The sequence below is a fragment of the Anguilla anguilla genome, chromosome 6 (assembly GCF_013347855.1).
Source record: "Anguilla anguilla isolate fAngAng1 chromosome 6, fAngAng1.pri, whole genome shotgun sequence".
Lineage (NCBI taxonomy): Eukaryota > Metazoa > Chordata > Actinopteri > Anguilliformes > Anguillidae > Anguilla > Anguilla anguilla.
Window position 1 is genome coordinate 44,368,747 of NC_049206.1, and position 27,414 is coordinate 44,396,160.

Sequence of the window (27,414 nt, forward strand, 5' to 3'; positions counted from 1 at the left end):
ATACATTTCCTTTAACGTTTCTTGGACAAATGAACAAATTAGAGTACATGCTGTCTCCTTTGTCATACACCGATTTGGCTATATTGTATCCAGTTCTCCAAAATGTTATACAGCTATAGCCTAGTATTTCAGATTTTTCATATTTAATTACATACTGGGTTAACTGCTTAATCGAGCAACATTGTTATTACTACATCTCTATGTTGACATAGAGACAATTAGAACCAGGAAAGTATGTTTTGTATTACATAGGTTGTCTATTGATTTTAGCTAGATGTTTTAATCCCCATGATAATGTTAAAACCTTAAATTCTTTGTACATGTGCAGTAGGAAACTGTAATACTTCAGTGTAAGGGGATAGCATGATAGAGAGGGTATGATGATGATAGAGAACAAAATTTCCCTTTGCAGTACTGGCGGGCTTTAGGCTGAAATATAGCTGCAAAGTAAGTCATGCAAACAATGGATGGTGAAACCCCCTCCCCCATCTAAATGGAACGACTGGCCAGCCGCTATCTGCGTGTGGATTTGGATAATACTGATTTGATAGACATTTACAAAGAAAAAATGCTTCCTGCCTCTTTAAGAAATGTGGCCATGAAGTTCCCCTAATGTAGGTATACACAAGAGGAGTCCTTTTAAATGGCATTGACAGTTTCCCTCACAGGCCACGCCTTGCGTCCGGGTACTGGTATTGTATTGGCTTTTGAGCAGTACACCAAGAGCCTGATTGGTTAGGTGTTTTCGTTCGTTGATGTCCCCGCAACTCCGAGACTTGTAACATTGGGTTACAGTGTAGCAAAATGGCGACTGTCATTCAGAATCCACTTAAAGCGTAAGTAATTCTCTAAATTTATTGCAATTATGTTTATGAACTTTATTGTTTACATTTATGCGGAACTGTCAAAGTAAATTTATCTAAATGAATTCAACATAGGATTATAGTTGTTATAGCTTCCAGTTTTTTGAATTTTTAAATTTAATTTGCATAATTTTATTCTACATATAACAGGACAATTCGACGAATCAAGTTATGCTTTATTTAATATTTTTGTGCTATTTTTTAAAACTAATTTGAAACACTGGATGCCAGGACAAATTACTGCATTTAATGGTATTGTATATTTTGTTTTAAAATATCGATATGCATTCATGTTTCAATACGGACATAACTGCATCATTTCTGAGTGTATGTTTTAAGTGTATTCCTTGAAGTAAAATTCGCTGAAGGATATTTATTGAATTCTATTGAAGTCATACATTTGTCTGTAGAGCGAGACTATAGTAAGTTCCGGTTTGTGAGGATTTATGCGAATGATTGATTGAACAATACAGTACAAACATGCATGGTTTCTTTTCTTAGGTCTTTCTTGTTTCATGCTGACATGTTTTGTTTTATCCACACAAGTGCAGCTGAAACGCAGCAAGCTTGATTTTTCTGTTGGAATATCGCGAATCGAATCAGAGTAGCCCAGTGTTTCGTAATTCAATGAATGTTACTATAATAATTCGCTTAATTTGCAACAATGTAACACCAACGTGGTTTGAGTGGGCAACCTGCACAAAGACGAACATTGCTTACTTTTGAAACGAAGAGTATCCGAGAACTGTGGTTCAGTTTTTACTTGCGTGTGGATTGGGAAATCCCATGTGATGATGTCGGTGGGCGGTGTGTACAGGTAGTCTGTCGTAGAGTGTAGCATGATATGGAGGTGGGGTTGCATTTTGTGGAAGGCAAACGAATAACTTTGGCTTGTTGTTTCAATACTTATTCTATTTTCAAGAATTGTGGCTCATTTTATTTTTGTCTGTGTAGAAGAGACTTGGTTGTTGCTCACTGAGGTTCCACATCCTTTTTGGTGGTGTGTGCAGTGACAGCTCTTAGAACCTATAGGAAAACTTTTCTTCTGTGTCTGTAAAACCTGTTAAGAGATGTAAGCACTCCACATCCTTCCTTCCTTGATGTGGGGTGTTTGGCTAACATATTTTTTTACATCACAGAATCATTGTTCCTCTCAGTGAAATGTATCACAAGCTGAACTAAATGAGAGCAAGCTATTACTCTCTACTGAGCCCGTGACTGTGTTTGCACATATTGTTTGATAGTGATTTTGTGCCTGAGCCAAATGATAAGGTCACAGTGACATGTACAAACCTACGGCAAAACAAGCTCTGAACATCCTGGTGTGTCCATTTTGCATGGCTGTGATATTGTGATGTCACTGCACAGTACCATGTCCAGTCTTTGTCCTTTCAGGACAATTATGGGGAGGGGGGTGGAAGGGGGGGATTCAGATTAGTGGGGTCTCAGGCCCATCTGGCAGAAGCTGAGCTGACGAAAGGGGAGCCCTGGGCAACAAGGGTAACCCCATCTGCTCCCTGCCTGTGACACGGACGACCCCACGCAGCCAATCACCATGCCTCATGAACTTGGCGTATTCAGGTTTGCACCCATTAAAATATCACCGGCGCTGCTCTTGTTTCAAATGCCTTCTATCGTAGCAATCATGCGTACAGTTATGTGAGGATGCGCTTTGTTATCGCGGGAGACTTTAACTGCGCTCTGATAGTCACTGAACCCTCACACTGTTAATATTCACAAAAAATTTCACTATACTGTAGGTCTCACCCCTTTTCAATCTGGTAACAGATGCTGAGGAGATAAATGCTCAGCCTCCCGAAATCTGTCAGACAAAAGCATTAACTGGCTGCAATTAATGAGTTGCAATTCAGGCTAATTGCACAAATTTGAAGATGTTAAATGGTTTCATTCAATGCTAACTGGAAGTAGCTTGTTCCCATGGACCAATCAGATAATCAGAGAAAATAAAGCGTTGAGTCTAGTCTGCAATAACTTGTCTGGATCTTTTTTTTTTTTTTACAGGGAAGTAGCTGTTAGGAGTAAAAATGACAATGTTCTGTATGATTGGTCTGACAGCTGACACATTGTGTGCGTGAGTACGTGTACGGGATCTGTCTGTATAATTTCATTTTTTCCACCATTAGAACCAAACTGAGTGATGCGCCATAATGCTGGTGCTTGCAGTCCTGGGACATGATTGTGTTTGTCAGTCAGGAGACTATAATGAGTTCTTAGGCATGGCCCTGTGCATGTACTATGTGTCTTGCTTGACTGTGCCACTGTGATCAGATTGATCATTTCCTCCCAGTTTCTTGTGAGGTTTTTTCTTTTGGTCAATATATTGGTCTGATGGTCAATATGTTGAGCGGATTCTACATGGTGCTTGTGGAAGCATGACCCCCCCCCCCCCCCCCCCCATCACTATGGGACATCATGTCCCGCGCTATTTAAATCCAGTCTCCTTCTCCCCCCCCCCCCCTCTTTCTCTCTTTCAGCCTCTCTTTCAATCTTCCTCACTCTTATCCTCCCTCTCCCTCACTCCCGCTCCCCCCTTATTCATAGCTAATTCTATAGGAGAAGCGTGCAGGGTTCTGGGGGATGTGACCGCTAAACTCTCTTTCAATAGGCTCCCCCCCCCCCCCTTGAACCCCCTGCCCCCCAATCCGAGTTATAAAGCTCTGGGGACTTTGGCTTTGCCCCTCGCTTGTCTATTTTTCCCTGAGACGGTGGGACACCCCCCAGAAAACAGAAAGAACCAGTCATCAAACACGGTGACCTCACTGAGTAGTACTGCTGTAGTCTGCAGCTGCGGCTGATAATGTTGAGACTGATTCAGGAGTTTTAATTGGTCAGAATGCCTCACTGGAAGCCATTTAAAAAATTAATTTAAGGAACATTAAGCTTAAAATCTTAAACGTTAAGATAAAAAATTTTCCGATCCTGTAAATGTTGTGGTCTTATAAGAATGTTTTCTTGATATTTATACAACAGTTTCAGACAGTGTATTGCACCCAAAGACAGAGATCAAAATGTTAGTGTGTTCAAATGAATTATAAATACAAATCGTTACAAAATCTGTGAAAACCCTTAACTTAGCTTATCAGGAATCCTGTAGCATTCATATTATTCAGGCTGGAAGAGGAGGGTCAGCAGGGCATTTTGAAAGAGCTGTTGCTGGAAGGAGAGAATGAACCGGTCTTTTTGACGAACTGCAGTCCCACCCCATCATGCCCTGCAGGAACTTAGTTTGTAAGGCATATCCATCTGCTGTGGTATACTGTATATAATTTACCCTTTTGGGAATGCTGAGATAACCTTGAATTCCAGATATATATATAGTACATATGTAGTACATATGTAGTTATGTATATAATACAGATATATAGTATGTATATGTAGTTCTTCCTGTTGGTAGAGACAATCTGGAAGCCTCTCCCACTCAACCCATTATATTGGTTTCACTTTCTCTCTTGATGCGGCTGCCCTGAATAATTAATTGTCAGTTGTATTAATGAGCGTGTAATGAGCCAGTGCATTATATGCTGGCCTCAGTTGTGCCAAGGGGGAAAGATCTCCTGCACCAGGTCTCTTTTCTGTAGACCATACACAGATGACAGGGCCTGGCTTTGTTGCCTTGCTTTCTGTGACCCTCCCATCGTCCCGTCCCCATCTCTCGGGCGAAACGGCACTGTTCCAGAGTGCCACTCTGTCTCACCCAGACCCAGTCTTCATTTGGGTTCAGGAAAGGAGTGCTATTGTTATTTTTTCTGCATTCTTAATTTATAAAACCTGGGCACAGGTGTTTTTCCATTTAATCTGATAAATTATATATATATATATATATATAAATCAGATAAATAAATAAAATAGCCCTCCTGTTTTCTTTTAAAATGTAGCCTCCTGTTAATCAAGTGAAAAGCCATGTTTTGGTTTACAAGGATTTTTTTTATGAGAGATATTTGCCCTTAAAGTAGTAGATAGCAGAGAGAGGATGGAGAGGGGAGAAAGAGGGGGTAGGAGTCGTCTGAGAGGAGGATGGGGATAGTAAAAAGAGAAGGTATCTAAGAAAGCTAAGAGGAGATAAAAGGAAGGGGTAGAGAAAGAAGGATGGATAGAGTGAGAACGAATGAGTGCGAAAACATGGAGGGAGAGGATGAGGGTAAGAGAGAAAAGGAGGGTTGACAGAGAGAGAAAGAGATAGTGTATCACGGGACAAAGCACTCTGCTTTCTTGTCAGAACTGAGATGAAAACGACTCTCAGTGTACCATGAATACTAATTAGGCAGGCAGTCCCTGAACGGTTTTGGAGTGATGGAGGGATTTGGCGGTTTCATTGGTTCTACGCTAATGATTAGCATCAGAACTGAAGAGTAACCGTGTCATTGTTACTGAATAGAGGGTAAGGCCATGAAATGGGGCTTTGGGGGCTTTACCTGGACTACGAGCATAGTCTTTCTTATCAGTTAGTCCTGGATTGAATATTGCGAATCTCTTGAATCTCGGCAGCCCTCCGTGACTGTTCTGTTGAATAATCTCTCCCTCATTAGCCGTCCTGAGCAACTTTGATTATATGCAGGTGGGTCAAATGCAGGACTGCTCTGACACATCAGTTAAAGCACGAGATTAATGCCGACAGAGATTGAGGTGATTCCTGTATTAAATGGCTGGTACTATTCTGTTGACGGTGTTTGTTGTTTTTTTTTTCTCACCCTTTTCCCAGAATGCTCTGTGCTTTATATGCAGTCACTCATGTTTTCCCCCGTGAGGGCAGCTGCATTTTTTAGAATGAACACAAAAATATTCACCCATTCATGAATTAAACAAGAGGAGCATGCCAGCTGGTCTAGCCCATGGAATTAATGGCCAGAGCGCCCACCAAGATTTAAATTTCATTTATGCAGTTCCTTTTTCCGAGCCATGATTATTCAAATAGAGGAAGTACATCTTTGGTTGCATCTGACCTAAATCACAGTAAGTGATTGCTATTTCTAGAATTCATATCTTGAATCCATGTTTTTTTTGTAGAATTCTGGAAAAGATAACACTAAATGGCATGAAAGGGAATTCATTTTGTGGCATGTTGAGTGTCTGGTTACTTTAATTACACGGCTTTTCCCAAGTGTGTGTGATGGGGTGGGACTCTAATCTCAACTGCTAGTAGTCTCCCCTGGTTGAGGACTATCAGCAGCTGATTGGATGATGGTGTCTGAGAGCAATCAGATCAAGTCTGAGACTGGGTGACCCCCATAAAACTAGGCACTCTTCAGAAGCTGTTAATATACGCTCGTTTTTCCCTCTGACCAAACCGAGTGGGAACTGCTAGCGGACACGCCAGCTCTCCTTTACATAACCCATCACCAGCACAACCAGGGACACGTGACCTGTGACACGCGACATACAGAGCGCAGCTGACGGGAGCGTGCCGGAGGGAGAGACCCCCTGTCAAGGCCAGCTTGCTGAAGACCGCCTTTGTTTCTCTCAGCGGTCACAAGACTATGGCGCTCACTGCATCCTGTCACATGTCACGCACATCCCACAGGTCATGTATGCTCCTGTGTGATCTGTAGTCCCTGAAACACGCTACCTCCATGTTAGCGTCATGCTAGCCTCTAGCACATTACACAGGCGGTTGTTGGATAGTGGTGGAAGCTGCCCAAAGGAAACCCATGGAGATTGCAGCACCTGATTATTATTTCTATTTCTTACTCCTCCAAATGTACTTTAACATTAAGCTCCTCTTGTGTTGTCCCTCCTCTCTCTCTGCTCACTCCCTCTGTCTTTGAGTGTGTGTGTGTGTGTACATGATAATGCTGAAACATGTTACTAAGGAAAACCATTGTATTACGATATGCGATTTAACAACTACACGACTAACAATGTCTTTGATTCACATTATCTTTTCAAATGTTCAAACGGATGTTAAAAGCTAACCAAATCACTTAACCTTATTTCTCCCGATAATTGCTTAACTCTTCATTGTCCTCTCTTTCTTCCGCTGTCTGTGCCCGTGTTCTCCGTCTGTTCGCCCTGACTCTGTGCCTCTGAACAGTGGGGTTCTTTGTGCCCCCGTTTCGTCTCAGAAGCGGCCTTCTCAGCATTTCTGTGAATCTTCTGGACGAGGGGTCGCAGGTCACAACAGAACGGGGGCGGTCGCGGGTGTGAGATGCTATCTGTGTCCCCGAGACAGAGTATTCTGGAGGCCTGGTTCTGCAGTCCTTGGGGCAGAGTGAGGATGAATGAGTTTTGAGGCTTCAGAAAGGAACAGGCTCACTTCAGAGGTGTCATTATGAACCCGCCCCTGTTCGCCGTGTAGCAGCATCCACTAGCCCCTCATAGTCTGAGTGTTCCGAGGCTGATTCTGGCTTATATGCTTTCAACTTCTGTTTTCCTCCAAACTCAAGAAACTAGATAGCTGGGCCCCTTGACTTATCTTATTAACATTATGGGCTGGACCAGGGCAATCCAGTGAATCAGCATCCTCTTCGTATCCTCAAAGCCTGCTTCACTTAATAAATCCCAGCAACCAGGTCATTTCATATAAACGTTGCACCAAACATAGCAGATATTACCCAAATCCTACAAGCTAATAGCTAGGCTGCATCTGGTCAAGTTCCATGGGTCAGTTGCTGTTCTGGGACCTGTTCGATTTTGGTGTGGCAGCTTGATTCGTCCTTCAATGGATGTCCTCTGGCATCGACCCAAACCTGGTTCCCGTGGGATCCGTCTTGTGGCGTCCTCTTTCCCCCCTGCTTTCATTAGCAGGTCAAGCCTAACAGCCCTGCTGGCCTGTACCCATGGGAGGCGGGTTATTAAAAGCCATAAATTAATCAACCAGGATGCTGGAGTCACCGAGGCAACAGCACCAGGAAGGAGCACTTTGTACCCTATGGATCTTTGCATTAAGGCTTTCAGTCACTGGAACACCCATCTGTCTATGGCAAACAAACAGGAAGTTAGCCGATGGAGTATTTTCTCCTGTTTGCCCTGCCTCTTCCACTCTGTTTCATCCCACTCTACCCTATGTTGGTGGTGAATGCCTGTACTGACCAGTCTGATTGGGGATCCAAAATGATGCCTTGTTGTAGAAAACTTAGAAAACAAAGCGGAGGCTAATGACTGCTTGTGTTCTGCACCTGCAGGCTAGGCGACCAGTTCTACAGGGAGGCCATCGAACACTGCCGCAGCTACAATGCCAGGCTCTGTGCCGAACGTAGCGTCCGCCTGCCTTTTCTGGACTCCCAGACCGGTGTGGCGCAGAACAACTGCTACATCTGGATGGAACAGCGCCACCGCGGGCCAGGTGGGCTTAGTGCAGTACCTGCGGGTGGTGGGATGAGCATGTCTTAATTATAGGACTTTTTTCATTTAACTGATAATAAACTCAGTTCTTTCAATAGATCTGCAATACAGCAGATGAAAATAGAAGTGTACTATTACGAAAAAAGATGCTGTTTAGAAAGCAATGTAATTCTATATCAGATCTGCTCATCTGTAGGTCTCAGGTGTTTATCTTGTCTTGGGAATAGGAGGACACTGTGGTAAATTTCGGTTGCGATGCAGTTAGAAGCTGCATGTGACTGGTGGTTTGGCTGAGAGCCAGTAGAGGGGCAGAAGGTTGCAAACCAGCTTCCTGTCTGTGTCTCCGAGCAGGAGTGGGGGCAGGACAGATGTACACTTACCCCGCCCGCTGCTGGAGGAAGAAGAGGAGGATGCACCCCCCCGTGGACCCCCAGCTGCGGCTCTGTGAGCTCCGACTCGGTACGAGGAGAAACAACGGCATCCTGCAAGCCCCAACCTCCCTCGTTCCTACTCCTGTTCCATCCACATTCCACCTTTATCTCCGTGGAGTAATTCCCCAAACTGCATATATTAAACTGGCACACTGATGTACTATCAGTTATATGCTGTTTCACTCCTATCCTTGTACCACCACTCAATTTGTCACTTACGCAATCACTTGCGTTCTCATTGACTGACTCAACCTCTCCTCAGTTACTCTCTCAGTTACTCTCTTGCTTGCTCACTCACTCACCTATTACTCATTCATTGAATTGCTTTCTGTCAGACTCAGTAGTAACTGATAGAATTTTCTAGTTTTAATCTCTCAATTGTTACATATTTATATATGAGGTACACAGGTTTGTTTCCCCAAGCAGTCAAATCATGGATTTGTCAGTTTGAAACTGGGAATCACTGCTCGGATGATGGAGTCTCATGTGGGAGCAGCAGGAGGTGTCGGGCGGGATCTCTCCCGTGGGATGCTCTTTGTTTTCGAATGTGGTCGTCTCCTCTGACAGACCACGTGGGGGGAAGGGTGTGGGTGGGGGGATGGAGGTCTGCTTGCAGGAGCAGCACTTTACCGCCAGTCAGGTCGCTCCCTCGGGGACAGAAACGGTCTGCTCGCTGACAGCTGAACATCAACCTGCAGAAACAATGGAGGGTCCCAATTCTGCTCAGCTCAATAATGCAGCAAATCACTTACCCCCAAATCTGAAGGAAAATAAACCTTTCCTTTATATTACACTTTCTGTAACCGGTTAGAAATGAAAGCTAAGACACCCTGAGCAGGAAATACAGAAAATAGGAGTGATTCCCTTATACAGGTTACCTACCTCAGCTTGTCTGTGGCTGCGTTTCATGATCAGCACACTTGGCTTACATTGCATGCACATCATAACAGATCATGGGGGCGACATAGCTCAGGAGGTAAGACCGATTGTCTGGCAGTCGGAGGGTTGCCGGTTCAAACCCCACTCTGGGCATGTCGAAGTGTCCTTGAGCAAGACACCTAACTCCTAACTGCTCTGGCGAATGAGAGGCATCAATTGTAAAGCGCTTTGGATAAAAGCGCTATATAAATGCAGTCCATTTACCATTTACCATCATTTAAATGATAGTATAAGGTGTATTTTTACCTTTGTATTTTGCATGTGACCCACCTCAAAGCCCCTGACCCACAGTTTGGGAACCACTGTTTTAAAGAGGGGTGGGGTCTGGCAACCTCAGCTGAGAATGACACGTTTGTGGTCACATCCACAGAGGCGGAGTTAGCTCAGAAGAAGGAGGCTCCGCCCACGGAGAGCACTACGCTGGAGGCGCTGCTGCGAGGAGATGGGCTGGAGAGGAAGGCACATAGCAATGCTAAGGAGGAGGAGAGCTTGCTTGAGATCCAGGTGAGACCCTGGAAACTGACCCAGGATCAGGCAAACCCATCCCTCACCCTGATAACAACCACTGTGTGAGGAAGCACTGAACTGACCCAGAATCAACTCAACCCAACCCTTCCCTAGACCACAACCACTGTTAGGACAGTGGCGTTTATTTTTCACACTTCTTAGGGAATTTTTACATCTTATAACATTGTGTTTTGAAATTTATTGATGCAAGACCGAAGCTTAATGAATCTCATAATGGTGTCATGAGACACGTATAAATCAAATAAAAAAGTGGCTTCAAACACAATGGTTCCACTCCTTTTGGGATTCAAGAAGCCTCACTTTCTATAGCAGGAGCTATAGGGGTCATGTCAGGGTATTTGTTTTTCTGCTGCATGGTGTTCAGTGATGGTTTTACTGTGGTGATCAGTATGGTGTTCAGTCCTGTACAACTGTAGTGAGAGTCATATTCACGTGTATGGTGTACTGTTCGGTGCTGCATTCAGGGCAGTGTTAAGCATAGATTTCAGTGCTCTGTAAGGGTTCTCTTCATTGTTCCTCCTGATCACATGCTACAGAGGGTGTTAGAGGCTGATGAAAATGGTGACGGTTTCCTTGATGACGACGACTATGAAGTGGACGTTCCCAAAAGGAAGCACAGGTCCAAGGGCAGGGTGAGTGTGCTAACATTTCAGTAAGCATCCTTACTGTATCCTGTCATTCAGCATGACTTTACATTTAATCAATTTGTTCTAATGTGGATGAGCGCCTGTTCATCTTCTGTGCCCCATCTGGAACTGAAACCTGCAACCCTGTAAATCCAGTTTTATAATCAAAAATATTTAGGATAGGCCTACCACACATTAACAAAGAGCAGGGAAGTCAGAGGCTCACAGTAACACCCAGCAAGGGAGTAAAATGTTCCCAACACATTGTAGAGCAGTCTAATAAGCTCACAGTAACACAAAGTAGAGAAGTGCAGTAGGCTCACCGTAACACACAGCTCGGCAGTCCAGTAGGCTCACAGTAATGCCCAGCTGCACGGTCCAATAGGCTCACTGTAACACACAGCTTGACAGTCCACCATTAGACTCATAGTAACTCACAGCTGCATGGTCCAATAGACTTACAGTGACACACAGCTGTACGCACCAGTAGGCTGACAGTAACACACAGCTGGATGGTCCATTAGGCTTACAGTAACACACAGCTAGACTGCCAGTAACACGTGGGAACACACAGCAGGGCAGGAGCACAGGCAGTGTGCGGTTTCACTGTGCTGTTCTGCTGTGGGGGCCTCACAGTCGCGCTGCTCCTCTCGACAGGGCCGGGGGTCAGGACGACGGAGGGCTGAGGCAGCTTCCAGCGATGACCAGGACAAGCCCTACGTCTGCGACAGTAAGCCCCACAGCTGGCCCGAACGGCGTCCGCGCAGTTTATCACAGCTAACTCACGGATGACGTGTTACACAACAATAGCTGTGTGACACTTGTCAGGACAGAAAGTTTTGGCTAACAGCACAGGCTGGAGACTCAGTGTAACATGGTCCTAAAGCTCCAAAGGAATATAGCCTGCTGCTCATATTTCCAAATGTTCTGCTCTGACCCTGATACTCTTTACTGAAACCACTCTTCCCGAGCCAGAATAGCCTGAATCCACCTATACACCATCGACTCCCTGAACCTCTCTGGACCTGAGTTAGTTCACCGTCCAAGAGTCAATCAATCAATAGATCCTTACCGTCTCTGAGGGGCAGATCTTTACTATCCTCAAATCATGGTAATAGCTCCTGCTGGTCATTATCCAATCCCCCGACGTCCACCATGTGTTTTTATCTGTAAGCTCAAGGTTAGTTTAACACACATCACCAAGGTGGAAGGGCCGTGACCACTGTCTCTGTTCACAACATGTAGTCTCCACACAAAAGCTGTTTCAGTAGAACGGTACTGCCAATCAGCTATCTTCTTTCTCACTACTGTCCGTGGAAAATTCCATTTAAACATTGTTACAATTAGCACCCATTCATATTTGCTTGTAGCATTTACTACGTTTACTACATTTAGCACATTATCTTATATTGTGTATATTGTTTTGTCCACTACACCTGACAACACCCCATATATATATGGTTAACTTAAAAAATAAAAACAAATTGACCATGCTCAACCCACTGCTCTAAATTGAACCATAGAAAGTCTGTGAATGTTGTGTCTTGAAACAACTGCGACCTGATCCTTCCTAAGCATTGATCCGTTTGAGCGGCACATCCGATAAGTGAAGAGACGCGTTTGGTCTCAGTTACCATAGTCCAGAACGGTCCTCTCCGTTCCTAGTTTTTGTTTCCAGAGCACACGGACTGTGTCATATCGTGCTGTCACCTGGTAAAAACTGTCAGTGAAATGCACTTTAATTTGCTGTTTTCTGCTTTGTGTCTTCTCTGTTTCAGACAGATACAGACAAAAGCATAACTCACACACTGCTGGTCCAGGTATCTCAACTTGTCGTCTCCCTTCTTTGCTTTGAGCTGATTGATGACAAGCCTATGGGAGCTGGGTCTGAGGGAGTCGGGGGCTTTTTAGAGATGCTTGGTGCTAGTGTAGTTTTGACCTTTATTATAGAGTAGTGTACTTGTTTGTTAGTCTTTTTGAATTAGATGCATGTGGCTTTAACAGAATGCTCTGCCTGTTGATGCCTCTGAACCCTATGTCAGTTTGAACTTGACTAAATCTTTTGCATTTTAGAAAATATGATATTGTCTAAAGTCCTTGTTGATGTTTCCAAGAGTTAAAGATCTGGATCACAGCAGCAGAGTTCTCATCTGAAAGTGCAAAAAATATGAAATATTCAAACAGTCGTACTTTATCATACTGATAGTATAGGCACTGATTAGTTACTTTGAGAATTGTAACATTTCTTAAAATGGAATATATCTCATTTTTATGCAATATTACAGTTGTTTTATTTATATAAATTGTTTCATATTTCTTGGAAGACTGCCTCAAATAGTGAAGGTTTCACTGTTCATACTTATCATTGCCATCTCCTGTTAATGAACCAAAACGTTAACAGTTTGTTACACTGAATGTACAGTGACCACAGGCCTGATTATTATTTCATATTTACTTGAATTGGCTTAGGGATATTCTATATTTCTTCCAGTTGCAACATCCTGTTGGCATTATTTCTATGGTCCATCAGCTAGTCTCTTTTTTTCTCTGAGGTAGTTGTGTGCAGTTAGACAGTAGGTCAGGCTGAGGGTAGACAGTAAAATTGCTCTGTTTGCTCAAGGGCGACAGTGTTCTATTTGGGTTAAGCACATGATTTTCTTCTGCATAATGAGCACGTAAAATATTCTTGGAAATAGCAATATATTACAGCCCCCTGCTACAACATTTTTATAGGCATTATAGCCTATAAAAACTGTACTGTACTACTGTACAGTACAGTTTGTGCCACTGTAGTTCATGTTTACTTTATGTAGGAATATTAATATCCCTGTTCTTTTTCTTCCAATGTGTCAGAAACTCTAGACTGCTCATTTTTAAAACCTTGTCCTCTTAGAAACATAGAACTGTAGCCAAAGTTACTTTTGTTATTGTTTGTTGTGGTAGTGAATTAGATAGATGTGTATCACAGGTGGCTTCCAAAACTTGGTTCTGGGGGTCCCTGTGTATGCTGGTTTTCCATCCATCCATTATCTATACCCGCTTATCTTGGGGTGCTGGAGCTTATCCCAGCGTCCATTGGGCAAGAGGCAGGAATATACCCTGGCTGCCAATCTATCATAGGGCACACACACAATCCTACTCGCATGGGCAATTTCGATCTCTGATTAGCCTACCTGCATGTCTTTAGACTGTGGGAGGAAATCGGAGTACCTGGACACAGGGAGGGCATGCAAGCTCCACACACAAAGGCCCAGGCTAGGATTCAAACCCAGGACCTTCTTGCTGTGAGGGGACAGTACTACTCACTGCACCGCCGTGCCGAACCCTCTACCGAATTGCAGCTCTACAACAATTTATTCAACTAATTAACTAATCATGGGCTTCAGTCAAGACCTTGTTAAGTAAAATCACGTGTCTTAGTCCTGGGCTAAACCTAAAACCTGCACCCACAGCAGCCCTTTTTGAATAGGTTTGGACACCACTGATCTAAAAAAAAGGAAGTAGATTTACATGTGGTCCCCAGGACAATGTTCAGGAAGCCCTGTGTTGAGATTTACAGTCAAGAAGGAAGTTCCTTCTGAAGTTTGCAGATGGAATTACAATGGCACACAGAATTTTTCTGAGTTTTATTCACTTATCTGAAAAACAGTTTAAAGCCATTTATTCAGTCCAATGACTATTTGCAGCTTTCTCAAGGTGAGGTCACACCACCTCCATTAAATTGGCTTGTATGTGGTAAATGTTCTTCAGATGTAGCTTGCCAGATTAAACACATTCCTCCTTCTTGGGAGACTGGCTGCATAAACGGAAGTTCAACTGACTTACTGCTTTGAATGAATACAGTCTTATTTCTGCAAACAGCATTATTATATAACTGTGATAAGAATTTAGTAACATTACTGATAACCTTGCCATGCTAATCTGAATGGTGCATTTTAGGCTTCATTATAACTTAGTGTAAGAGTGATTCAGAGTTGATTCAGAAACTCCTCAAGGCAATGTCGGAATATCTGAATGTATGCTCCCAGAATAATAATCTAATAAATAATAATAAACTTTATTTGTTGACAGTGTTTCAGGCCACAGGTTCAAACTGCTTTACAACAATACAATAAAACAATTAATATTAGAATGCCTCACCAAAGGCAATCGATTCAGCCTGTTTTACTCTGATGAAAGTGAGGTTGGCAATGATGTTTCTTCTCTTCCTGTACAAGGTATAGTGAACTCCATAATGTTTGGGACAAAGACATTTCTTCTTGATTCTATTGCCATCACTCTGATACAAGTCAACCATGGTTTCGTCTATACACAAGGCCTTTTTCCAGATCTCTGCAGGCTCTTTTAGGTACTTCTTGGCAATCTGTAACCTGGCCATCCTATTTTTGTGGCTTGTGGGTTGCATCTGGCAGTATATCCATGGTAGTTCTGTTCATGAAGTCTTCTGCATACAGTATTCATTGACACATGCATGCCCACCTCCTGAGTGTTTCTGATATTTTGGACAGGTGTTTGGGGGTTTTTCTTTATAATGGTGAGAATTCTTTGGTCATCAAATTTTGAGCTCTTTCTTGACCTACCAGGCCCTTAGCAATTACTGAACTCACTGGTGCTCCCTTTCTTCTTAATAATGTTCAAACAGTTGATTTTGGTAAGCCTAGGGTTTGGCCTATAGCTATGACTGTTTTTTTCTCTTGTTTCTCAGCCTCATAATGGCTTTCTTGACTTTCATTGGCACAGCTCTGTTCCTCATGTTAAAAAATGGCAATAACAGACTCCAGGCAAGGCAAAGCCTAGAATCAAGATGGGACACTCTTAGACAAATTGTCTGATTCATTCTCAAAGGAATAAATTGAACATTCTTGACTTATCAGATACACCTATGAAGCCATTTGTCCCAAAGATTATGGTGTGCTGAAATGGGATGAGGGGGCTATGTATAGAAAGTACTGTAATTTATACAAGATGAAACAAAAGTGTATAAAAATACCGTTTAATAAAAGCCGAGAATGTGCACTTTAACCACTTTAAATTCTTTAATTACAAATCTAAAATTGTGCAGAGCCAACCAACTCTGGTGATCTGATAATATATATGCATCTGGCTATGACTGAAACAGAAAGGGTGTGCTATACTCACAGTGTGATGGCAGACTTTATTTTGCCAAAACATTATCAACGAATGACTTAATTATCAGCATGAAGAAGCTCTTCCACTGGCCGACATTGCCCCCAGCTAAACTGGATGATTACGATACAGGCTGGAACACTCACCACCACTACCCTAACTGGGTATATGGGCACAGACAGGCTGCTCCAGAGAGGGGTGCTGTTTCGATTCTGATGGGTTTCTTCCCTCCACAGTCTGTGGGAAGCGCTACAAGAACCGCCCGGGCCTGAGCTACCACTACGCCCACACCCACCTGGCCGAGGAGGAGGGCGAGGACGAGAGGGATCCTGAGCCGGCCTCGCCCCCTTACCACCCCGACAACCACAAACGTGAGCTCTCTGTCTCCATGGTAACCTGTGACGCGTGTGTGCACAGAAGGGGAGTCTGTAGAGAGGAGTAGAGATAGACTCTTCCCGAATAAAGAGATCCTTCTATTTCCAATGTGATAACATTACTCACAATGAAAAATAACCAAATGTCATTTGTTATAAGAGAAAGTAAAAAATACATGACAAAGTGACCTTTGGCAGTAATGTTCAGCTGAGTTAGACACACCTTCACAAATGCGTGGTGGAGGTTTGCTGGCAGATTTTCTTCTTTGTCCAGCAGAGGGCATTATACTGCACTCAGATCTTATTAATCAGAAAAACTGCTCTCTTGTACACTGTTATATGCACACAAGCAGTTGCTAATAGAAATTCCTAACTTAAAAGGCCCAAAGGATTATTCTCTAGATTAATGAACTTAATGAAACCTTTCTAATAAACTAATGAGCTCCATGTAATCTTTTATGAACCTTTTATGCGTCCCTTGCACTAGCACAGGTTGGCTTGCTGACGATCCCCACGGTTACCGCAGTTGTCTGTGCTCCTCCCCCAGCTCACAAAGGCCCCGACGGGACCGTCATTCCCAACGACTACTGTGACTTCTGCCTGGGGGACTCGGACTCCAACAGGAAGACCGGCCAGGCGGAGGAGCTGGTTTCCTGCTCGGACTGCGGGCGCTCCGGTGAGTGGAGCCTGCGCGTTTCCCTCTCCTCTCTCCGTTCCCAGCGTCCCCTGCTTCCGCCTGCCTCCGTCCTGCGAGCCTCGCTTACCGGCTGTGCGCTAGGCCGGACGCCACGATGCATACTCTCACCAGAAGGACAGTATGTAACGCTAACTCGTGGCCAAAATGGCCATGCTGATTGAGGCTGCATTCATTGCTAGCAATGCCTCCTGCCAGTGGTGGAGTGCTGTCAATCAAGCAAGGGGTTCCACCCCCTTAGCACTGTGACTCGCTGTAGACATGTCCATGCCACAGATTTGCATGCTAAACCACATTAGAGGTACATTAATAATTGAGGAGAACTGCAGATGAGGTGTTCTTGCCTATAGCACCATGAATCAGTTACCTTGGAGATCCTCAGAGTTTTACTGCACTGAATGGAGTATTAACGTCAAGCTAGATGGCTGGTAGTAATATCAAGGAAATATGAAGGTAATATCAGTTGAGTGTTTTGCTTCTCTGAGTTTGTTTATACCGTATTTTTGGCTCATTAAGAGATGAGTGCTTTACGTCAGTCAGGACCTGAATGCACAGGCTGAATTTGTGCGCATTAGCTCTTCACTTGCTCAGATCCACAGCAATGCTTCCTGTCTCCCATGCGTCATGGTGGATGCTACGAAAGCCAGGTTTCTATCTTGGATTGTGAAAGTTCTAATGCATTTGGTCACATACAAGGGAACACCAGAGAAAATTTTATGTCATAAAGAAAAAAAAAATGGAATTATTCAAATGAAAATATTACAGTGCTGCATATATAGTGTTTTATTTTATTTATTTCATTTGTTTGTTTGTTTATTTATTCTGATAGCATTACATTCAGGAACATACAGTCTGAAAATAAATTTGCGAAGTACTGTAATGTGTATGAGTGGACTGTACAGTAAAATCAAGGCAGCTTTCAGCTTGCCTGTTTCTTATCTTTATGTTTATATTCCACCTGACCATAGTCATGCCAAGGTTACTCGGTAAAATAATAATGTGCAGTTATTTCAATATTTGACTGTAACGTCAGTAATTAAGCACTCAGGTCAGGTCAACACCGCTTAGAAAAAAATCAGTTCATTCCTTTTGATAAATATTCAGAAGGGTTTTAATATATCAGCACTACTTTGCCTTCGACAGAGTGGCACTTTGTACAGTCAACACAAAATGCTACATAAAAGGGGCTATTTCAACGGTGGTAAGCAGTCTGATGTTAATACCTGTGTTTCTACTAAGCCAAAAAATATCTGCGTAATAATAATGTTGTTTGTAATGAATAATTCTTACAATTTTAAGTGGTTTCGCTGGGGCGCACTCTCCAGAACTGTGTCTTTGTCAGTAGGAGAATGCTTTTAAGCTGCTGTTAAGAACTAAGTGGTCTAAGTGGTTGCATCAGCTCTTGCTCATAACACCTAAACATAACATTACCTGCTGTTGCCCTCTGCCAAGTCCCTTTGGAAACTGAGCTGCAAGTGAACCTGTGGGAAAACAACATCCACAATATTGTTGGAAACTTCCAGAATGTCACCAGTTTTCACACCATAGAGCTGTAGCGGGATTGTCCCTTTGTTGCACTGACATGCTTTCAAGGTGTAGCAAGTGTGATTTCGCTGGTGCCCTGCCATGGATTTCTATGGACCCATCACGTTGTCACAATGTTCCTGTGGCCTTGACTGCACTGCCTCAATGACAACACTGAGGGAATGTAGGCGAGGGGAACTAGAAGACAGGTTGATGCGTGATGTTTCAGAATTCTTCTTCAGTGGGTTTGCCTTTTAGTTGTATCCTACATTCAGCTTAGCCCATTGTGCATGTTTTTTCCTTCTTGAGTTTGATACTACATGAATCAGTTTGCCATTTTTATATCTAATATTTGGAGCCAAATATTGAAATCAATTTCTATTATTTAAAACCATGGCATTATTGTTTTTTGTTTAAGCCAAAACTATTTCCACACTTTTGGGTTCACTGTTTGTGTGTGCTCCATTATTCTCAATATCTTGTTCTGCACAGTAGTTTGTAGTTTGTGGTACACTACAAAAACTAGAGGCTTTGCTTTTTGCCATTGTTGCCAGTCGTTCGACTTGTTTCAGTGATCAGGCTCTGTTGGCTTAGAATTTGGCCGGTGCTTGCTCGAGCTCTGGCTAGTTTGGGTCGGGCCGTAAAGATGTCGGGCATAGTCAGCTCGGGCCTTGTTTCTAGCCCGATGTAGACCTCTAGTTTGGAGGTCGGGGAAAGGCAGTTTTGAATAGATTACATTTTGCCAATCAGATGTATGTCTTGTCTTCTGACAAAAAATTATTCCCTATATTTAACACCAAGTATCATTCATCATTTGCCACTTTTTACGCCTTTGCATTTGTTTAGTCTTAGAAAAGGTTGGTTCATTTCACTCTGTATCAGACTTCAGTTAGGCAATGGCTTGATATATTGCAATAAAGGTAGGAGGTCTTTGTCTGAAGTAGGTTAGCTACCCAATCTCCTATATTTACTTTAGTTCAGCAGACTGTTGTCACATGACCTCTTCCTGCCCCTTGGTTTTAAACTGTCACATGCTTCCTGCTAGCGGCACTCAGAGACAGGTCAGGTGAGAGCTGGGGGGGGGGGGCCTAAGTGACTGCTGTGTCATTGTTTCTGTGTGTTGATATATTCGTCATGCTGTACATGCCAGCCGGAGTAACTGGAGGGCAAGCTGAGAGGAAGATGGGCTTGGAGGAATTGTTTGGGGCCACGTCTGAAAGCGAAGCGTCCACGTTTCATGGCTTCGACGAGGACGAGCTGGACGAGCTCTGGTCCGATGGCAGCGTGGGGTCTCCCGAGTGCAGATGAACGAAGGAAAGAGACAGAGAACCGGAAGCTTCCCTAAAACTATTTGGCTTCTTATTTTTGTTCCGGATGTTTCTTTTTGGAAAAGCACAATTAACTTCAAAAGAAGTTCTAGAAGTGAGAAATAAGTTTTATTTAGATATACTAGTATACCTCTATATGCCAAAGAAATATTGTTTTTAATATGAGAAAATGAGTGTCTTCTACTTAATGAGTTTTTGCATAAGCCTATTTTTATGTACGATTTTTTTCGAGTTTTTTTTACGAGTTTTCCTCAGAGGGGGAAATACAACAACAAAAACAAAAAACAACAGTGTCAGCATGTGGATGTACAAGTACATGAAGCAAATGGATCATTCCACCTGAAATGCAGAATTTAGAGCATAATAAATACTGGACTTTAAAAAGAACAATGAATAAAACATTTTAGTAAACCCACACTAAACTCTAAATAAAACTAAACCTCTCAATGGAGATGCTCAGACTTCTGGATTCAGACACAGTGTGAAGAAGTAATGAGACTTGTCAGCGTCATCGCCATGGACACTCAGAGCCAATGAGGATCAGGAGAGGGAAGAGCGTCAGGGCGCACATACCCTCCGGAGTCGAAGGATGACAGTTAGCAGCGAGGTAAGAGCTAGTCGGCATTTCCTTGTAAACATAACATCTCCCGAATTTCACAATGCAGAAAAAAACATTGTGGGTGCTGTAGTCTACAGCCTTGTGCATAGCGACGTACCGTTACTTTTAATATCCTGAGTACTCTTCACTAATAAGCTCATATGCACATATTGAAGGACATTGCCTCCTTATATTCTCTCTTTTACAGGCCAGTATTTTCACTATCAGCGCCTGATAGAAAAATATTCCTGCAATTAGAATTGCCCACCTACGGTTAGAGAATTTGCTGGTCCGAGATATAGCCGACAGGTGGACTAATAGTCACCCAGAGTGCAGGTTATGGATGGTAGGCAGCGATGCAAATCGGAAAATAATTATTAGCCTTAATATTTGACTACCCCATTAATAACTTTAGGGGGGATCTAATTTGGAGGGGAATTCATTTGCATTCCATGTGCTTTACTGGCTAGAAATAAATACATTTTTGCTTGAATGCTTTATTATTTCGCACAATTTCTTGAATGCATGGGGTTTTTTTTTTACTGGTGCCATTGAGCGCCACTTCATTCTTACTGAACTTAAAACACACAAAGAAACCCCCAATTTAATTTCCATAATAACAAGTGTCTGTGCCTTGTCAGTTAAAAGCAGTCATGCTGAAAGGGAACTCGGTTCAAGCTTTGTTTCCCGCAAAACAAGATCCTGTCACTGGATGAATCTAGATGAATTACATATCTGTTAATACCCCAGCTTCACATGAACCAATACCGACAATATGCAACACAGACATATTGTACACTGAGATCATACTGAGTACATGCAGTATTAGTGAATTGTTTACTGCTCCTAAGCATTTGCAGTACAGAGCTATTGTATATGAGCGCCTACTAAGCATGTGCAGCATAGACCTGTTATAGATGAGCTCCTACTGAGCATGTGCAGAACAGACATTGTCAGGTCTTCAGGATGGAAACATGCAGCTGAGCAGGGGATGTGGAAATTATTACAATAATTATAATGGAAGTATGTTAAGTTTTAAACTATTTTAATGCAATACTTTCAGTGTGAAAGTTTTAAGTTTCAGAATTTTGCACTCTGTTTGCTAGTCTGGAGACTTTAGTAAGCAACTCCATGAATAAAAAAGTTGCAGTTTTGACAGTCTTTTTATGTCACAGGTAGACTGTACTCTAATGAGGCGATTCAGGGCCAAACTGTTCTTTTAGGTTATTGAAGATGCCTATATTCCACTTGCCTTGCAGAAATTGTTTTTCCTGGAGCAATTGGCATGGATCTTGTCCTCAGCAGAGATAAGGACACTACAAATTGTGTTCATTAACTGACAGTGCTGCAGTTAATAATGAGGTGGGAGAGCGAAGCAAAGTGTATAAAGTAACATACTTTTAAAGGTTAGACTTGTGGTTACCAAACCTTTCAGGCTCAAGACACCCCTGTAAATAATTTCCATTTCCGCAACACCCAAAAATGGTATATGCAGTCTTATACACATGTTTTTAAGTGATATAAAACTGGTCACATTATGAATTGGCGGCAAATCCTGTAAATCTGAATTAAAGTAGAAATAAATCTTAAATTTATTAAACCACCATAAGTCCCTGGTTTTGCTAAAATGGGTTGTTTCGGAGTATTTGGCCAAACGTACTATATTTATGTCCTGACGGAAGATCAGTCTGCGCAGACAGAGGTTGAACACGTGGAGGACTTCAGACATGAGTGTACAAATTATGAATTCAAATCAGCTGAGCTTACGAATACTCCATTATGAATTGAAATCAGATTTATTAGTGTTATCATAACTTAGAAATTTTTAACATAACTTAAAATTTAGAGGCACTCCTGGAGGGATCTCATGGCACCCACTTTGAAAAACGCTTGGTTAGGGCCGGAGAATGTTTCAGTGAAAGAAGGAGGAAGAAACCAGGCGCAGATAATGAAAGATGGTGAAAACACGGAAGCCTTCCATCTCTAGGCTAGACTGTGCCCACAAGCCAGCCTGTGAAGATTCAAACAAATCAAATCCAAGCTGAGAAAAACGATGGAGCGCGTTCTACCCCTCCATCAGAGGAGGCAACGGCTCAGGATGTCCCAAAAGCTCACCAACCACCAATGTGACTGCAGACATGACCACACCTGAACGGAACTGCCAGAGACTGCCAATCAATCACATCCCCAACCTGTGCAACAGCAGCATCTCAAATAGTCTAGAAATGGCAAGGATGTTGGCGACTGTTCATAGTTGTTGTTGTCAATGTTTCCCATTGACCATCTATGTTCTCCAATTCCAGTGAGTTTTTTAACCTGAAGAGAGGTTTAATGTGCTGATGGAATGAACCTGACTGTGTTTTGAGGAACTAGATACAAGTGTTGCTAGGTTTCATTTTATGTTTGTTTCCTGTGGTTTCCCACCAACTGGGGATGAGTTGATCATATGGTTCCAGTGAGTGTAGCTTCTGTTCTAGTCTAACTCTACCTGTGCTCACACTCACCCAGTTATGATTGTGTTATCCAACCTGATCACCTTCATGCTGCACTTCTTTGGATTGTGTTATAAAATCCAGCTGGAAATGACTGTGGTTGCCTCTCCCCATTGGTCTAGCATTTCCCTCCTCTTTAGTCTAGCTCAGTGGTAACCAGCCCTGTTCCTGGAGATCTACCATCCTGTGGGTTTTCATTTTAACCCTAATGTGGCACATCTGACTCTACTAATTAGCAGCTCAATGCAGATCTTTAGCTGTTGAATGAAGTGTGCTTTCTTATGTTGGAGGGAAAACCTACAGGATGGTGGATCTCCAGGAACATGGTTGGTTACCACTGGACTAGCCGTTTGAAGTAGTTCTATTTCTACCAAAAATGGAAGAGAATAATATTACTCTTCTCTAAAACTACATTTTAAGGCACTGCCATGCCACTCTTCAACACTGGAAGGGAAATGTTCAGGTCTGTCTGCGGATTTCAAAGGCACATCAGTGCCAGAGAAATGCTGATAGCCTGATTAATCACATTCATCTCCCATCCATTTAGGTGTGAGTGTGAGACAGAACTGGCCTTCTCATTGGTCCTATTGAGATTGCTCTTATTTTAATAGCTCATATTTGCCTGAAATGACATGCTGTACAGACCTGAGCTGTCCCACACTACTATATGTTGTAGTGTTTGTCTTTGAAAGTGTCATGATTTGATTGGAAAAAACATCTGTTCTGGTATTTAATGACACAACCGCATTCACGCGTTAATCTAATATCAAAAATACATATGTGGTACGCACCTTTTGTTCCATTGACGACAACACATTAATATAGTGTGGATGGACGTTTTTCCACAGTTTCTTGGCAAATAATTAAACCTGGCTATGGGATAAAATTAACGGTTTCCCAAGATTCTCTGCTGCTGCTATTAACCCTCCCTTCCTCCTCTTCTTCTCCTCCTCTTCCTCCTCTCTTTCCAGGCCACCCTACCTGTCTGCAGTTCTCGGACAGCATGATGCAGGCCGTGCGCACCTACCATTGGCAGTGCATTGAGTGCAAGTCCTGCAGTCTGTGCGGCACGTCCGAGAACGACGTAAGAAAACGAGTGCCGAACTACTCAAACAACAGAGCAAAACACGAGAAACCGAAAGAGAGTCGACCTTATATTACAGAACTTCTTGTTTTAGTGGAGTATAACAATGGTGTGGAGTGCTTGGGGAAGAAAATACAATCCAAACGAAAAACAAAACAAAAACAGTACTCGAAATCTGTGTAAAAATTTGACATTCATAGCATTTTTGTTATTCCGTTTGGCTTGTGGTGTGTATATTGCGGTGATGATATTATATGTAAGTGTAATTATAAGTTAATAAAATCTGTGAATGTAATAGGGTAGTGCTATCATATGTGTCCCTGTGTCTTGCTCTCAGGACCAGCTCTTGTTCTGCGATGACTGTGACCGTGGTTACCACATGTACTGCCTGAAGCCCCCTATGACCCAGCCCCCTGAAGGTAAGAGTTGTGCCAATACGTGGGTCATCTTTCACGGTCCTTATCTCGACTCCCAACTGATTCATGTATAGAATAAACTAGAAGGATTCTGTCATGAAGAGAATCGGAGTACATCTTGGCTTCATGTTGTCAGTAAAATTACAGTAAGTTCTGATTAGAAAATGTAAACACTGGCCTGAAAATTAAAACTACTCCGTCTCTCTCTTTCCCACCCCCGCAGGGAGTTGGAGCTGTCACCTGTGCTTGGACCTCCTAAAGGACAAGGCCTCAGCCTTTATTGGGCCTTAGTGCCACCAGTACACTGATACACATCTCACTGCTACTGACGCAGTGATACTGATACACATCTCACTGCTACTGACATAGTAATACTGACACACATCACACTGCTACTGACATAGTAAGTACTGACACAAATCACACTGCTACTGACACAGTGATACTGAAACATCACACTGCCACTGACTCAGTGATCCTGGCACACATGCTGCAGAGGATTAAAAATGTAAATGCTCTTTGATTGGAATTTGGAATAGTTTAAATAGTTTACATATCCACTGTTGTTTGTGCCAAGTAACAATACATAGCCAAAATATTGCAATAATGCACTCACATATGAACACTGGTGCATGCATGTGGACTACCAACATGCACACACAACACACACAACACACGCGCACGCACACACACACACACACGTTATTTTTTCTCTCTGTAACACACAGAGCCTAATTGCTCTTGAAACGTAATTGTATAAAAAGACATCAATAGCACTGACCTCAAACTGACCACGTGATGTGGACATTCTCATGAAATGATCACACAGTGTGGACAGATTGACCTCAAACTGTTTGTACACCAACCAGAAAAAAACCATACGCTTACCTCAAATTGACCATGAACAGGGTTTCTGTGGTCTGTCCTTCCTGTTTAGCACTATTCTTCTATTCTGTCAATAATAGCATAGATGCTATCATGCTCATCGTATTATGTTGAGTTTACTGTACATTTGTCTGGAGTGGCATATCAGACAAGACAGAGCTTGTAAAACATTGGCTTTGGACCATTAGTGGAACAAACAGTCCCACATATTGAAAATGTGATTTTGGCTAGTGTTCTTGTGTTGTTACATATATGTTCAGTATTTTGAGCCCACCTCATAGAGGTGGAGCAAAAACAATGACCAAGCATTTCACGAACAGAAAACATGAGATGCATGTTTCTTTTGTTCTCTTCGGCAATGCTGAAAATACAGAAACTGTTGCTTGAGCTGTATATGGTCCATATGGACCCATTTCAATTCCATTTTTAATATTCAGCCTTTTGGCTTGTTTTTAACATATGCCAAAATGTTTACGGGCCAAATGATCTATAGCGTAATGTCCATACATAATAATAATAATCTCCCAAACCCAAGCCCATGCTGGCTGTCCCTGTAAATATATGTCTTATGTCTCTTTATGTTTCTAGGTGGCATTTTACAACATGCAACATATGATGTTATTTAGTATTTAAATTAGAAAGGATGTATTTATTCATAGTTAAAGGGATGCTCTGAGCGGTTTATATCAATGATTTGTAAACTGAGGTTTGGATAACCGAAAACCTCAAAATATTGTACAATTAGAGAGAAAACAATATTCCTTTGTAATTGAGGTTGTTCCTTTTTGATTATTTAAGAAATCCATTCTTAAGAATCTAAGCTGGAGTGAGAAATTGTAACTAACTGGAAATACATGATGACTACTGTGTTCTGACAATCATGGGATACAATGAAGCCGTTTAGTATAGTTTTAGTTGTTTAGATCTCTTAGCCAGCATCAGTTACCGGTTGACTACTAGCCATTTTAAAACCTAAAAGTGATCTGACATTTTGTATTTGTGACCTAGGCCTTTGTATCATGTAGGTAAATCTTTTTCACTGTTTTCAGTTTCTATATTTGAATTAACATTTTTAAAAGAGTTGGAGGCCCTACAGGAAATTTGCATGTAGAAGTGTTCATATGATAGGTCTGGTAGACTGCTCTCTCTGTACACACCACACTGACATCTATCTGTATGTAACTTTTATTTGAACAAGAGAGAAACCTCACATTAAAATCTCTTTGAAGAGAGGCCCAAAGGCCTCCTTCAGAGACTTCCTTGAGACTGTAACGCTGTACCAAACTCTGGATTCCTTGCTACTCCTCAGACCTGTGTCATGACCTTTGACCCCAGCATCCTGTTACCTCAGATAAGGCTGTGTTTTTCTGGTCCTGCCCCTTGAGAACCAATCAAGTTCTCAGAAGCATGACCATGGTTCCTGGACTGTTTATCATGAGACACAGAATGGGTGCTTCTGTGGTCCACTCTTGTCGTTCCTGTCCTGCAAAGTTCGGACTTCAACAGACTCTTTCAAAGCAGAACTGATCGTGTGAGAGACCACAGAATCTGTGGTTTTTGCTTTATGCTCTCCTTTCCAGGTCTGGCTCCAGCCTTTTTCACCCAGACAGTGAACCATTGAGTGGACGTACAATCACACAATCCAAAGCCTGCGGTCTTCCTTGACTGAGAAAACAGGACTCACTTTAAGAGATCAATACTGTTCAGAAAACACCACGCTCATTTGCAAACTCTGGAGTATTTGTTTACTTGCCACGTGTACTGTATAGTATGGAAATCAAATTTAAAGAAATAATAACAGGGTGTTTCTGTGTAACTGGCAAAAATCATAGGTGCAATGGTTTTACTGGTTTTAGAATTAGCTGTTACGGAATTTATGCATTTGTCCGAGAGGTTGATTTTTGTTTTGGTTTGGTTTTATTTATTTATTTTTTGTATTTGAGCCAATTGATGTTTCTGGTGATTAACCAGCATTAATAATTAAAAAAAAGCATTACTGGAAAAATGAAATGATGGTCTTTGCATTCTTAATTCTGACAGCAACATGAAAATGCCCACAGTCAGGCCAGCCAAAGTCCTGAGTGAATTTGTGCCTAAAGCCTCATGTCAGTTCCATTACCTTGGCTGGCCCAGTGAGGACCAAGTGGATTAAAAGGGTATGCCAAATGAGTATGCCTGACATGCCAAATAAGGTGTCAATGAATCA

General features: G+C 42.4%; 1 protein-coding gene across 4 annotated transcripts; it reads left to right on the forward strand.

Moving 5' to 3' along the window:
- The first annotated feature begins 10 nt into the window (after window positions 1-10).
- On the forward strand, window positions 11-27,218 carry dpf3 (D4, zinc and double PHD fingers, family 3). 4 transcript variants are annotated; one of them, XR_004765782.1, is made up of 12 exons: window positions 11-836; window positions 8,003-8,163; window positions 8,514-8,621; window positions 9,903-10,036; window positions 10,597-10,692; window positions 11,344-11,416; window positions 12,465-12,506; window positions 16,050-16,184; window positions 16,735-16,863; window positions 19,556-20,340; window positions 23,795-23,907; window positions 24,245-24,268. XR_004765782.1 is itself a non-coding variant. In XM_035422735.1 (12 exons), exons 1-12 carry the CDS (start codon window positions 805-807, stop codon window positions 24,612-24,614), a joined length of 1,173 nt encoding a protein of 390 aa, XP_035278626.1. In that variant the 5' UTR covers window positions 518-804; the 3' UTR covers window positions 24,615-27,218. The 4 variants fall into 4 exon arrangements, 2 of the variants coding, with proteins under 2 accessions (XP_035278626.1, XP_035278627.1); XM_035422735.1 differs by lacking the exon at window positions 19,556-20,340 and adding an exon at window positions 24,547-27,218 and having other exon boundaries at window positions 518-836; window positions 24,245-24,326; XM_035422736.1 differs by lacking the exons at window positions 12,465-12,506; window positions 19,556-20,340 and adding an exon at window positions 24,547-27,218 and having other exon boundaries at window positions 530-836; window positions 24,245-24,326.
- The last annotated feature ends 196 nt before the right edge of the window (window positions 27,219-27,414 follow it).